The sequence below is a fragment of the Natator depressus genome, chromosome 9 (assembly GCF_965152275.1).
Source record: "Natator depressus isolate rNatDep1 chromosome 9, rNatDep2.hap1, whole genome shotgun sequence".
Classification (NCBI taxonomy): Eukaryota; Metazoa; Chordata; order Testudines; family Cheloniidae; genus Natator; species Natator depressus.
This window is the reverse complement of record NC_134242.1, coordinates 53413737-53429236: the sequence shown is the minus strand read 5'-3', so window position 1 is coordinate 53429236 and position 15500 is coordinate 53413737. Positions and strand designations below refer to the sequence as shown.

At 41.9% G+C, this 15500-nt stretch overlaps 1 protein-coding gene across 2 annotated transcripts in view; it reads left to right on the top strand.

Annotated features, from left to right (window-relative positions):
* PAK2 (p21 (RAC1) activated kinase 2) overlaps positions 1 to 11518 on the top strand; it is a 75542-nt gene extending 64024 nt beyond the window's left edge. The window contains exons 12-15 of one of the 2 annotated variants that reach the window (XM_074964191.1): positions 1700 to 1799; positions 6911 to 7107; positions 8641 to 8778; positions 9360 to 11518. In XM_074964191.1, coding sequence (XP_074820292.1) covers positions 1700 to 1799; positions 6911 to 7107; positions 8641 to 8778; positions 9360 to 9446 — 522 coding nt within the window. In that variant the 3' untranslated portion in view covers positions 9447 to 11518. The remainder of the gene's footprint in view (positions 1 to 1699; positions 1800 to 6910; positions 7108 to 8640; positions 8779 to 9359) is intronic. The other variant, XM_074964190.1, reaches the window with a different exon arrangement.
* Positions 11519 to 15500: the final 3982 nt, after the last annotated feature.

Genomic DNA, 15500 nt, shown 5'->3' with positions numbered 1-15500 from the left:
GCTGTGCCTCCCCAAACAGCCTGGCCCTCTCCCCCCTATCCGCCCCCTCCCACTTCCCACCCCCTGCTCCCTGTCTCCTGACTGCTCCGACCCCTATCCGCCCCCCCCCCCCCCCGGGACTCCCTGCCCCTTATCCAACACCCCCCCTCCCCCACACACACACACCACCACTCCCCGTCCCCTTACCATGCTGCTCAGAGCGACAGGAGCTTGCAGCCATGCCACCTGTGTTCCCTGGCAGGAGTGGCGGGGCAGAGAGCTGGTGGCGCAGTGTGCTGAGGCTGCGGGGGACGGGGGACAGCAGGGAAGGGGCTGGGGGGCTAGCCTCCCTGGCTGGGAGCTCAGGGGCTGGGCAGGATTATCCCACGGGCCGTAGTTTGCCCACCTCTGCACTAGGTGATGTATTAAGCAGTAGTTATTCAGGGATAGGACAGTGTTCAAGGCAATCTGTAAAAGTCATGCCTGTTCAGGAAACATTTGTTGATTTTGAGAAGTAAGATCAAGCCAAGTTTTAAGATTATGAATGTGTAAAATCAGCAAGAGTGGGCTCTTGCTTAACTCACCTTAAATCGTTTCAAAGCTAAAGCTCTTCAGAGCCCAGCTATATTCTTAACGCCTTAGATTTTGAATAAATCTAAAGAAAAGCAGGCAAAAAATTTTAAGCTGTTGATTTCAAACTCAGCTTCATTTCTTGGTCTCATTAAGATTATACAAAACAAGCTAACTTTAAAGAAAATGGTGGTTTTAAAATGATCTGTCTAGATGCCAAATTCAAAGTTAAATTGTCTCCAGTTTCCAATAAATTGAAACTTAATACTCTGCATTTAACTAGCTGCCCATGAATGAGTTTAAACTTACGGTTAAAACTTACTTAAAACTGTGCACACCATTTGACTTAACCAATATTTCTACTGCCCAGCATGTAAATTCCGAATACTCATGACTGGTAAATCAAAACCGCTTTTCTAAACTGAGCATATGTATTAATTCTCAATAAGGGTTAATTTGTGGAAAGTTTCAAACCCAACTGTTTTGGTTGTAGCCTTTTAAATATATATAAATTTTTTTTACAATGAGGAAGAATGTAGGGGTTTTTTTTACCTTTGCTGAACTCAAATAACTGGAGGGATTTTCCTCAAATAATACCTTTAGGCAGAAACCCAACATGGAAAATTTCAGCCTAAAAAGTGAATAATTGAGAGGGCTAGAATTATGTAAAAATTTTTATAAAGGAAACTGTTTTGCACCCTTCCTTATAGCAAGCACTACATATATTTAAGAGTGAAGCATCCTCCTTATAGTGAAACTCTACCAAAGGAAACTGATCTCAATAGTCAGGATTCCCCAACAACTGGAAAGCTGTGAAAAGTAACACTTAGCAAAGTGAAAGTGCTTTGGAACTTTGGGGAATCTTGGATGATGCCTGGCTAGTGAGCACTTTAGTTCAGTTTGCAATTCTATAATGGCAAGGAAATAGCATATTCTCTGAGGTTAAAGAAGCAGGTTTTGACCTCAGTGAATTTTGGATGGGAGTAGTCTGGTTTCTCATCATGAGAGCTTCCTCCGCTGGATATTTAAAGTAATACCTGCTACCTTTTTACACATTGCATTATATGCACATAAACTTTGCTTTTTGATTCACAACACAAACTGTATTTGCTTTTGCTAAATGTTTTCCTTTTCTTCCTCCCCTGTACAGTGTTTGCAAGCACTAGAGTTCCTACATGCCAACCAGGTAATCCACAGAGATATTAAGAGTGACAACGTACTTTTAGGAATGGATGGATCAGTTAAACTCAGTGAGTGCCAGACAGTTGTTTCAACCTGCTGCTTCTTTTTAAACGTTTTGCAATGAATAGTATGTTTGTAAGCGCATAGTTGTCAGATAGTTGAGATGAATTTTTACTAATAATCAGCAAAGGAATTCATTCCGCTTTGCAAAAAGAATTTTGCCCACTATAGTTGGTTTTGTAATTCTGAGCATCTGAAAGTTACTGACTTTGAGTGTATCAAACAAGAAGGATGTTTAAGTAACTTGTTATCACATGAATGCGTTTGTAAATGAGAGTTAACCTGCAGTGTAAAGTGAGATAAAGATACAAGGATTGCGAGTGAGGGAAGCTGGCACTAATCGGAGCTGCCTTATTGGCTCCTTTCAGATTGTCAGAACTTGCTCCAAATGCTTTTGCACTGTCCATTTAATTGACAGGATGAAAATTACACATTTGTATTTCAGTACTGCCTAAAGGCTGCAAACCAGGTAGGATCCTATTGTGCTGGACACGGCACTTGTCTTACTTTTAACAGTAGTTAAAAAAAATTAACTACAAAGGTAAAAATAATGTTAGAGATTGGGAAAATATTTTTTGTTTTCAGTTTTATATTGTGCATTTGACAGCACTTATTATGCAGTTGGTTGTTGTGTGCATCTTTCATACAGCAAATGAGGAAAGGAAAAAAAACTTGAAAAATTTAGTGAATTTAATCTCAGTTGTTGTCAGGAGTGCTTAGGGAGAGGTGCATTGAGATTTACACACTGAGCACCTAAAAGTTTGCTAAGCGCTACACAGATGCCTAAGAAGACATGGGGTGACACTTCGAAAGCTGCTTTCTGGATTTGAACACCCGGGAAATCTGCCACTGTTCCAAGAGCTTGTAGTCTAATTTCAGTTATGATACATGGGAGAGCTCGTAAACAGTAGTGGGGAGAGGTGAACAGTGAAACATAATGGGGTTACTCAAGTACATTAAGTGCACTTCTTAAGGGTATATCTGTCAGATTTATAGGGCTGTGGAATTTTTGCTTTGTGTACAAACCAAGTATTTGCAGGCTACCTTCCTAATGAGGTGACAAGTGAAGGGAGGCAGTGGAAGGTGTGAGTGGGAGAGATTGAATGGAGGGAGGAGAGAGGATTCTAGCAGAGGATGTGTAAAGAGGAAAGATTTAAGGAAGGACAGGTTGAAGGTGAGGTAGGTGATAGACACAGGTATGAAGAAGAGGTGGTTGTTGAAAGAGGAAAGAAGGGGGATCAGCAGAGATGGCATGGGGGAGCAGGGGAAAGTAACTATAGAAACTTGCTAGCTGAAGCAGGTGGCTGTAGAATCTGTTGAGGTTAATGGAATCTGTAATCCTCTATTTGGTGAAGGAGGCGTGGAATATTACCCACCTCACAACCCACAGGGAGTATCTGTAGCGAAGATGGTGGCAGGTTGACCTGGTCCATGGGAGGTGGCTTATGTGCACTCCCATGCTAGGAGAAGGAGCCTGAGCAGTCTTGAGGGCATCTCGGCGCTCAGGATGGTACGGTGGGTGAAGGTATCTTTTTTTTTTTTTTCCAATGTTGCTGTCTCTGAAGAAGCTGACAGTGGGAGGCCAGTGTGATTGCAATGGGGGATGAAGAGTGGATGGGCTGCCAGTGCCTGGTCTCCTTGAAACACCTTTCCTTGCATAGTCTGCAGAGGCCCTCACCTGCCTTCTCCCTGCTGGTGTTGTGGAGGCTAGAAGGCTTTTCTGGGGCACCCAGGGATTTTAATAGGCTGCCTGTAAGAGAGCTGCTGCTTCTGTCACATTTTTGAAGTCGCCTAGATTTCAGATTGACACTGACCCTTTGAGGGAATGTAAGTGAATGATGCTATAGACCTAGAGGGGAAAGCCTTTATGAAAGAGTAGCAAGATGAGCTACTGGCTGCTATTGCTTTGGAGACCGGGAAGGAGGGAGGTAGTAGCTTGCTAAACTGCCCTCAGACAGCAGTTAAGATTTTCAGGCATGAAACCCATTTGTCAGCATTATCTGGTACTAGCATTTAAAATGTAGGGAAAAGCATTTTTAAAGTTCGAAATCCTATTTCTCAAACTAATATAAATCTTAGGATAAACCCTGGCTTTTGCTGAGATTGTGTCCTCATTGGTGCTCTCCATGCCTGAAAAGAAGTGGGAGATCTGCAGGTTGGACAAAGTAGCAGGGTGGAATACGCATTGAAAATGCATTGGTGATGCATTCCATTCATTCCAGTAAAAATAAAGGGCCAGATTTTCAAGAGATTTTACATTTAGGTACTAAAATAATGGCCAAAATTTTCAAAAAGCATCATAGCACATTGGTGTTGAGGTCTTTTGAGAATAGGTGTACTTGTGGCACCTTAGAGACTAACAAATTTATTTGAGCATAAGCTTTCGTGGGCTACAGCCCACTTCATCGGATGCATAGAATAGAATATATAGTAAGGGGGGGGATGTGGACACACACATACAGAGAACATGAAAAGGTAGAGTAAGAGGCTAATTAATTAAGGTGAGCTATTATCAGCAGGAGAAAAAAACTTTTTGTAGTGATAATCAAGATGGCCCATTTAGACAGTTGACAAGAAGGTGTGAGGATACTTAACATGGGGAACTAGACTGAATATGTGTAATGACCCAGCCAATCCCAGTCTCTATTCAAACCCAAGTTAATGATATCTAGTTTGCATATTAATTCAAGCTCAGCAGTTTCTCGTTGGAGTCTGTTTTTGAAGCTTTTCTGTTGCAAAATTGCCACCTTTCAGTTTGTTACTGAGTGGCCAGAGAGGTTGAAGTGTTCTCCTTCTGGTTTTTGAATGTTATGATTCCTGATGTCAGATTTGTGTCCATTTATTCTTTTGCGTAGAATCATAGAATATTAAGGTTGGAAGGGACCTCAGGAGGTCATCTAGTCCAACCCTCTGCTCAAAGCAGGACCAATCCCCAATTTTTGCCCCAGATCCCTAAATGGCCCCCTCAAGGATGGAACTCACAACCCTCCGTTTAGCAGGCCAATGCTCAAACCACTGAGCTATCCCTCCCCGAAGAGACTTTTTGCGTAGAGACTGTCCGGTTTGGCCAATGTACATGGCAGAGGGGCATTGCTGGCACATGACATATCACATTGGTAGATATGCAGGTGAACGAGCCCCTGATGGAGTGGCTAATGTGATTAGTTCAGGCTCTACGCAAACGAATAAATGGACACAAATCTGACATCAGGAATCATAACATTCAAAAACCAGTAGGAGAACACTTCAACCTCTCTGGCCACTCAGTAAAAGATCTAAGGGTGGTAATTTTGCAACAGAAAAGCTTCAAAAACAGACTCCAACGAGAAACTGCTGAGCTTGAATTAATATGCAAACTAGATACCATTAACTTGGGTTTGAATAGAGACTGGGATTGGCTGGGTCATTACACATATTCAGTCTAGTTCCCCATGTTAAGTATCCTCACACCTTCTTGTCAACTGTCTAAATGGGCCATCTTGATTATCACTACAAAAAGTTGTTTTTGTCCTGCTGATAATAGCTCATCTTAATTAATTAGCCTCTTACTCTACCTTTTCATGTTCTGTGTGTGTGTGTGTACACACACACGTTTTCACACGTTAAATATACACACACACATCTTCTTACTATATGTTCCATTCTATGCATCCGATGAAGTGGGCTGTAGCCCACAAAAGCTTATGCTCAAATAAATTGGTTAGTCTCTAAGGTGCCACAAGTACTTCTGTTCTTTTTGCAGATACAGACTAACACGGTTGCTACTCTGAAACCTGTCTTTTGAGAATGTGGCCCTTGGTAAATCTAAGCTTAAAATGTTTCATTTTAAAAATGCTCCAAACCCCAAGTGTTTTAATTTTGAACCATAACTTTTCACCTATAATAGTCTGATTTAAAAACAAAAATCCAAAAAGATTTTAAAAAAACCCAAAACCTGTTCCCCATTGCAAAGTCTTTATTTTGCTGTGTCTAAGATCTGAGCTGCTAATAAGAAAATGCACTTTTCCAGCCAGCAGGTGGAGACCTTGAATGAATCTATATAGAATGAGTCTAGCTTGCTCTTCAGTTGTTTCCTTATCTAGGTGATGGCTTTGTTCCTCTAAGCTTTTTCTGTTGAATATACTTTATAGTAGCTTCATATATCTAAAGCCTCACTTCCAGACCTTTGTTAACCATAGTGCAATGATTCAGTAGCTAAACCTGTGATTAAAATACTGAAGTTGGTAAGTACAAAAATAAATACCGAAATTATTTTTGTATAGGGTTACCATATTTCAGGTTCCCAAAAAGAGGAGTGATGGGGGGGATGCCCACTGGAGGTGGGGGAACTGTCATGGTGGCAGGGCAGCTGGCACAAGCCCAGGACACAGCGATGGCCAGCAGTCAGCGGCTGCCTGTGAGATCCTTTCATAAGGAAGGAGAGATGAGATGTGGGTGGGTGGGATCTGGCAGCTATGACTTGTAGGGGAATAGACCAATCAGCTGAGGATGCAGGGGAGGGACCAATTAGGGCTCTTTCTGAGCTGCAGCTTGTCTGCTCTGCAAAAACCTGGACATGGCAGGATTTTCAAGTAACAGCCTGGGCAGAAAAAGGAGGCTCAAAAAAAGACTCTGTCCAGGAAAACCCGAACATATGGTAACCTATTTTTGTACTGGGACTGGAGCCCAGTCTGATGGTGTCATCCTTTCGGGTTCAGGACCATTACATTACACAACATAGTATAAAGTCTATACCAGTGCACAAAAACGTTTTCACACATGTTGTTGGTCCCTTTTTGTTGGAATTCTGGGTGGCTTGAAGAGGGATTAGACAAAACATCACTCTTTTATAGGAGACCACAAGTTACCTTTATAAAAAAAAAACTTAATTCTTTAAGTAGGATTTTATTTGTTGTAGGCTATATTCTTCAGTGTTTGTATCAACTTGCTGGTTGGACTTTCTGCTGTGACATGAAAAATATAGGAAAACTTTGAGATTGCAAATGTACAGATGCAAAAGATGTTTCTATAGTAATAGAAAAATGTGTAGTTAGATAATTGGGGCTTTGAGATGGGATTCACAGCAGACTAGGATGCACTGAATTAACTGTCATTAACTAATTCCTTTATTATCATGCAGCCGACTTTGGTTTTTGTGCTCAGATCACCCCAGAGCAGAGCAAACGCAGCACCATGGTTGGGACTCCCTATTGGATGGCTCCTGAGGTGGTCACACGGAAAGCCTATGGCCCTAAAGTGGATATCTGGTCTCTGGGTATCATGGCTATTGAAATGGTGGAAGGAGAGCCCCCATACCTCAATGAAAACCCTCTGAGGGTAAGATATTTCATCCTTTAGGAGTGCTGCATCAATCATGCATATAAAACAGTGGCTCAGAAATGTGAAGAGATTTGGGACCTTTAACTTATAGATTACAGGTTTGAATCCAAACCAGGTTAGAAGTGTTTAAATGGTTATCAGCTGATGGCTGTTTAGTACAGTCAAGGCAGTCCCTAATAGACAGGAATCTACATGAAAAAATCAAGGGTAATTAGTGCAGGTAGTTCCCAGTATAAAGGAGGATGATCTAATAGACATGGAGGATATTACCCTTTCACCCTGAGAGATGGTCTCTCCAGAACATGGTTGAAGCATCTTGACAGTACCTGTTTTTTAGTTAAATAGTAGAATTCATATCTGAGTACTGACAGTCTTTTGCCAGCAATAAACTTCTGTAGGCTCAGAAAAGTAAATCCAATTAAATTATAAAGAACAAAGTACAAAGCGTGCTCTTTCTCCTTATATAAGGATATGTTTATTATAGTGTCCATCACCCTAAATTCTTAAGTATCTATAGTCACCTTGTTACTAACAAAAGCAAGCGACAGTTGCTAAAGCTGTGCAATGCCACTCTTACAAGCATCTACCAATGTGAGGAGAAGCAGGTTGTATTCCTTCTACCCCTCAAGACTCAGGCCATGTCTACACTATGGGTGCTACAGGGGCACAGAGAGGCTGCTGTGGCGCCATGGATACGGGTTTACCATCGCTGTAGGAAGTCCACCTCCCTGAGCAACAGCAGCTAGGTTGACTGAAGCATTTGTCTGTCAACCTAGCTGTGCCTACACTGGAGGGTTAGGTCAGCATAGCTACAGCACACCGAGAATGAGCTATGCCGACCCAACTTAAGTGTAGACCAGGCCTACTGCATTGCCTCTAACATTCCCAGCCCTTAATGGAGAGATGAGTTCAGAAGTTGTGCCCAAATATTTAACCAAATCAGGTATGTGTAGTGTTAGTCTGTCCACAGTTTGTCACATAGAGCAACCGTCTTTATCTCAGCATCCTTGTGGTGGGAGTCTGTCTTTGGGCTGCTCTTATTCCATAGTTGCTCATTGACATTGTTTTGTAGCACGAAACCTGCCCATGTATTCATTTGTAGGAGCTAGATTAGTGGTGAATAGTGGTTACAAAGTATACAAAGGCATACTATACATACTCAAATGAGGTACCCTGCCTAGGTCCATCATGCATATTCCTATTTTATCATCTTAAGGGGGAGACTTTTGAGAATATATGTGATAAAGTCTAAGTTTACTTCCTGGTTGTTTTACATGATTAGTATAATGATCACAACAGGAAAAAAGAAAAATGACATTTCAGTACCTGCATCAGGCATCCAAATTGAAGATTCAGCGAGGAAACTTAATTGTTATATGCTAGTCAGTGTCTGCTCTGTCAATCTCCTTTCCTTTTTCCATTCAATAAATGCTTCTTCTAACTTGAAATACTAATACATTGCAAATTACATTTTTTAGAATTTTAACTGACGACTTGGGTGTAACAACCTTTTTCTCTCTCGGTTTGCAGGCTTTGTATTTAATAGCAACTAATGGCACACCAGAGCTGCAGAATCCAGAGAAACTGTCCCCAATATTCCGGGATTTTCTAAATCGTTGTTTAGAGATGGATGTAGAGAAAAGAGGATCAGCCAAAGAACTGTTACAGGTAAGTATATGTATGTTGGAGTCTTCCCAAAAGCTTGAAATTCGAAGGTCACTAAAACTGTAGTCAGCTAGTGCTGACAGACGCTTGTCTTTGTCTTCCTTTTCCTACCGAAGAATATTTAATGGGGAATAGTGGGAGGGAAACACAGGAATCAAAATTTGCAACACAAATGTAGATGATTCTTCTACTGCAATCACTACTGGCTGCTTTTTGCCAGCGGTGATTCTTCAGTGACACCACAGCTTAGTTAAACAGAGAGGCTGCTGTAGCCAGCACAGCAAACACAGAAAAGGATAGAGGGAAAATATCAAAAAAAGGAATATCTCTGCATGGGGAAGGTTGCTGGAAAGAGGAGGGCAGGGACTAGCCAGGGATATTGGATATTGCTATGTGGAGGAATAGCTGTCAACAAATCTGTTCTACTATGGGATCATTCATTGGGCATATCTCCTTGAGGTGCTGCGTATTGGCACCTTTGTGAAGTGCTCTCTTAACTTGGATAGAAAGTGCTATGTAAATACAATAGTTTGTTTTTGAAATTTGACTCTTACTAACTTACTGTGTTTCTCTGTTCCTGGCAGCATCCTTTCCTGAAACTGGCCAAACCTCTGTCTAGCTTGACGCCATTGATCCTGGCAGCCAAAGAAGCAATGAAGAGTAACCGCTAACATTGTTGCCATGGCCTTCATTTTTTTTTAAATCTTTATAATATATGAAAATTGTTACTCTTATTAGGGGGGGTTGAAAAAAGTCTGCAAAAGGGAAAAACGCTCACCCAGAAGACACTCGAAATGAAATATGGTGACTTTTAAGTAAACCCTTTTTAGGGTCCAAAAGGAATTGTGGACTGAATCACTGGTCTTTCACCTCTTTTGCAGACAGGCCAGGAATCTTGCTTCCCATGCCTGGGGTTTTAAGTTTTTTGATGACTTCGCTGTAACAGTTCCCATTCATTGTGCCCTCTTGGGTACTTTCAATACTTGAATGACAGGTTCAAGCTTTTGGAGAGAGGCATTAATTTTATCTGCTGATCTCTTTCCTTCTCCTCCCCTTTTCCTGTCCTCTTTCAAGTTGCATTGGCCATCTCCCGTATGACTAGATTAACAGCAGATGTGACAGATGTGAAGGTACACTTTACCCCTACCCCCTGACCATACAATTTAGCTGTGACTGTACTGTAGAATTAACAACTCAGATACTTAAAAAACTAACTTTAAATGAAATCTGCTTGTAAGTAGATTATAGGGAGAGGGGGAAGAGAAGAGTTCAGCTGTCTTTCTGATCTGTGGCTGCTCCAGGGACTTCTAATCCAAGAGAGAGACATCTCAGTGTAGCAAATTGTGGTGGGTCAGGTTTTGGGAGGTCAGCCTACACATATGAGGAAAAGGGAGCAGATGTTTGAGGAAAGAAACGCCCCCTCCCCCCATTGTTTGTTTCCATTCTCCGCTCCTCTCTCTTCCTCTCCCCCTCTCCTCCCCCAAACTTCCCTAGACTTGTTGGCCAAGGCAGAAGGGATGTCTTGTGTGGTGTAGCGGTTGGTCTTAAAACCAAGTGTTGTATCTATGCTCTTACTTGGGCTATGGGATTTATGCTGGTGCCTTTGACTTTTTTTACATTTCCCTCCTTTGTATCAAATGAATTTTTGTATATGTTGTAATTTTATTCCCAAAAGCAAATAATGCAACAACCTTGGAGTTGTCAAGATTTAAGTATTAGAGCTATTTTTTCCATTTTTATATGTGCTCCATTTCTACTAATGAAATCAAAAGAACAAATAATTCATCAGAGCTGAGGAAAATGAAGATCCAAGACTCTTTTTTTATAATTCAAACAGGAGCTTATGAACACCTGGGAACACCAAAGTGCTGTTCTATGGAGAGACAGTCTGAGGCGGGAAAGTAGTTTCACCAGACATGAAAAGGGCTTACTGGAGTGGCTGATGCATGACTGGAGAGAGTCGTCATGTCAGGATGGCCCCTTCTCACTAAAGACCTTTTACTAGCTAGGATGGCAGAAGAAAACACTTAGTGCAAGAAAAAAGTGCCTTCCTATAAGAGCTAGTGAGTAACTTGAGTTGTTGAGTTCTTGAGATGGTGCCAACTGAAGTAACAGTAGAAACCATAGAAGTATCCTTGGTCCCTGATTTTAGCCACTGAAATTGCTGCATTTATACCTATAGAGTATTTTCATAAGGATCAATTTGTAACTGTAATGTGCCAAATGATGCACATGAAAAAATAGCCACTAATTTGGTGCTAAGCAGTTGTGTTGCATTCCCAACTGGCAGTGCATGTCAAGCAGAGAGAGTCCGGGTCCTGGGGTGAGATGATTCCATTTGGTGTCTGACAAATTGCATAAACCAGAGTTTGACACATGTTCTTTTTACTGTGGGAAGGCTCTTTTCTTCTGTGTACGAATAATTTCAATATTTATATGCGGATAGAAATGGCTGTTCTGGGTTTTGGTAACCGAGATATAGCTCTGCCTAGAGCACCTGAACAAATTAGCTTTCACTTCCTGAGCCTATATATCATGGGGTTTCATTCTCTCAGAACTTATCCTTCAACAAATTGCACTAGCAAATTGCTTTGCACCAACAAGATACCTTATTCATGGAGGAAATAGAAACACCACACTTCAGTCTGACTTCTTGTAAACACTAGTGCAGGGGTGGGCAAACTTTTTGGGCCGAGGGCCACATCTGGGAATAGAAATTGTACAGTGGGCCATGAATGCTCACAAAATTGGGATTGGGGTGCAGGAGGGGGTGAGGACTCTGGTTGGGGGTGCGAGCTCCAGCGTGGGGTCAGAAATGAGGAGTTCAGCGTGCGAGAGGGGGCTCCGGGCTGGGGTGGGGGAGTGGGGTGCAGGGGGGAGGTGAGGGCTCCGGCTCAGGGGGTGCAGGCTCTGGGGTGGTGCTGGGGATGAGGAGTTCGGGGTGTAGGAGGGTGCTCCACACTGGGATCGAGGAATTTGGAGGGCGGGAGAGGGATCCGGGCTGGGATCGAGGGGTTGGGTCGTGGGGAGAGGCTATGGGGTGCAGGCTGCGAATGGCACTTACCTCAAGCGGCTCCTGGAAGCAGTGGCATGTCCCTTCTCCGGCTTCTATGTGGAGGGACAGCCAGGCGGCTTTGCATGCCACCCCGTCTGCTGGCACCACCTCTGCGGAGCATGTAGGAGCCGGAGGGGGGCCATGCCGCGGCTTCTGGGAGCTGTATAGTGTGGCCCCTGACTCTGCGCCCCGGCTGGAGCAATGGAGTGGGGCCATTCGGCTGCTTCTGGGAGCTGCGTAGAGCAGCCCCATGCCCTGCGCCCCAGCTGTAGTGCCGGAGCAGGGTAAGCCCCAGACCCTACTCCCCAACAGGAGCTCAAGGACCAGCTTAAAACGGCTCATGGGCCGTAGCTTGCCCACCCCTGCACTAGTGTAACAGCTACCAAGCTGAATTACTTTAACGAGAAGAATAAATCAAAAGAATACGCAGCCCACTAGCCATAAAGCACTAGAATGCTTCATTCCAAGGAAGTGTCATGTCATGGGCTGAATACTCTAGATCTGCTTCCCCTCTTACAAACTTTTTATGTACTGAAAGCCATTGATACCATAAACAGTAGAATGGCAGTGGCCTGGTTTCAATACATGTGATTCAAAGTAAAAGATTTTCCTGTCCATAGGGAGAAGCAAGGAGTACTGGATTATCTTTTATCTTTTCTCATCAGTGGCTCCCTGTTTGTCCATTGCTGGCAATGGACTTTGTGAAAATCAGACTCCTAGTACAGGAGTATAACTTGGCTTTCCTTGCGCCTCCGCTGCGTGCTTCCCCTCCCCCCCCCCGCGCCCAGGTAGCAAAACTTAGTCTACCATATAAATATATTTTTTTTCTGAAATTAGCAGGTAAACTTAAAATCATGAAGTAATTTTAACTTATTAATTCAGTCTTATTGATAAAGAAAACTTCCTTCTGATCTTGCAATAGCAAATCTGTCTAGATCAGTATCTGTATCTCTTTAAGGGGTGATTTCTAAACTTTTAATTCTTTTAAAAAAGTTAAAAATAAACCTCATCCAGGAGTTACCAGAATGCATCCTAGTGCTTCTCATGTGGCCTAGAGTACTGTGAACTACAGTTAAAAAGCGCACAAGAGCGCCCCTTGTATGTATATGATTCTACAATAAGGTTTCTTTTGCTCCTGTTGCCAGAAGGTAATCAGGACAAAGGAGAGAGGTCAAGGAAAGAGCAGAAATATTGGGAACATTTAATTTCTGCAGCAAAGTGAGGGAAAATAGTTAAGTAGAGTCACTAAGCTGGCAAAAAAAGTCATAGGGAAGTTGCTGCTCTGTGCTTCATTGTGTAACCATTGTGCAGTTTGCATGTCAGTAGATTGGCCATCAATCTTCTAACTGAACATGTTACATATGTCTTCCAAGTGTCCATTTTTCCCATGAAGGACCAGGTTAGAACTGAGACTAGCTCATTTGTTCTCCCCAGCCTAGATGAATAACTAGTGCAGGTGAAGAGAGAATAGTCAGAGTTTGAGTGGATGCCGAAAACAAAATACCACTTCGGAACGTGCCAGAATTCCCAGATCTCTAGGTGACCTCAGATGACAGGCACAATCACAAATATGCATATGAATAAATGCAACAGTGGCACAACACAATAGTTAGTCGGGAGTAGAGATTGGCAGCGTACTGTTTTGAAAGGAAGTGAGGCAATGTTTGTCTTCTAGGATTTTTTTAGCACAGAACTTGGAATAAACCTGACTTCTCACCAAGTAGACATGCTTGCTCACACATGAGGTCACACATTCCCATCTGAATATTCACTATACAAGTAGATCTGTGCTGAGTAGTTGCAAGAGATGTGCTTCACAGTACATCAGAGTAATTGAACTCTGCTGTCAGAAAAGGGTGGAAAATCAAGGATACTGTTAAAGGTCTTTATAGCTGGAATTGAGAAACCTCTCTGGTCTGCTTTCTTTCTCTCCTTCGCTTTGCCAGATGGAAATGGATGTAGGTTCAAGCTTTATTTTTTATTACTGTACGCAGATTTTAATGTTTTCTTTTGTTTAATTTAATCTCATTCTGTTATTTAATTGTTTCTGCGATATTAACTACTGTATTTGATTACTTTATTAACTTTGTTCTTTCAGGGCTAGAAATAAACTTTTTTAAATGTTTGTTTTTCCCCTTTCTGAGTGTTTATCTTTTTAAGATCAGAGTAGTGTAAAAGTAGTGTAAAAATGGTTAGATTTTTAAAGGGTTTAGGGGAATGTTCTCTGTTTGTGTAACTTTGAATTTAAGCGAGAAATGTAAATGGTTCATGCACACTTCCGTTTCAGTATAATTGATTTTTATTTTGAGCTGCATCTCAGCTTAGTTATCCTTTGTCTTCAAAATCTTCCTAAGCAACGATAACAGCAACACCAGATGATAACTGCAGGCTTTTCTTGCTACTGAGCTCCATTTGCAAGTCAGTCCTGCCTCCAGTAACCATTCCTGACTGTTTGAAACCAGGAGAGCAGATCTGGATTGTCTTCCAATCTCTTAATGGAGCAGATAACTAACAAGATCTTTCCGGGAGGCTGTTGCTAAAGCAGCACCATTAGTAAAGAACTGACCAGACTGTCTGCACTGCACCTTCCAAGACAGAGCACTGTAAAGTAGTATTTTGTTAGTGATGGAATTTGGAATTGACAAGCCAGTAGTCATTGATCAAGCTGCTAGCAGTATAAAGTTCCAGTAAAATTATTCCTAACGAGACTGCAATATTTTATTAAAAATTTCCTTAAGTGCCACATTTAAGTGATACAGAATAGAGTACAAGAAGCATGGAGCACAAATGCTACCCTTTCGTCTAAACAGACTATGATCTCCTTAGATCAGCTTTATGCTAGCATTGAGAAGTCTTCAGGAGTCGATGACTTACCTGGGCTTTGGTACTGGATCAGAAGTGCCTGTTGATAGACTATCAGGATTTTCTCTTTAGTAACTGTTTATCAGTACTGAAGTATGTCACTAAAAAAAGGACAAATAAAGTGAACCTTTGTAGGGGCCAAGTTTGGTTTGGTTGAAATCTGGATGAAGTTTCCATTGTTAACAATTTTTCTGCTGTGAACATCAAGGATGCATCATGCATATCTCCATTACTGCCCCCTTTCTACATACTTCAGGAAATAGCTTCTCTCCCTTCTCAAATGTCCAGTCAGCAAGAGAAGTGTGGAAACAAGTGGTCTTCCAGAAATGTTTACAACCTCAAAACATTGGGGCATTGGATTGTGCAGTATTCTGCCTATTCAGATGATTTATTTTCCTTATCATGGTAGCTTTGGTTTTATGTATGCAAGACCCCTTGTGCATTTCATGTTCTTAACGTTGCATTAGATCTTGAATTTAATTTTAGGTTTTTTAAAAATTGTATAGAAAAACTGCTTGATAGTATTTATGTAATCCATGTGGACATTAGAGTTCATGTCTCATTAAGGAGAGCTAGACTTTGTCTGCATAGAAACTTGCACTCTTGTTTCAGTTTGTCCTTTATAAACCCATTTCTTATTTACCGGGTGAACCAAAATAAGCTTGGTCTAAACCTGGAACAATCACATCCACAGAGCCTTTTGCATCTGTTTAACTAAATTTAAAATTTCATATTACGTTAAACTAGTGCAACCCTGCATGCAGAGAAAGCCCTAAGATTCAGGGGCAATTGAGTACCTACTTTCATT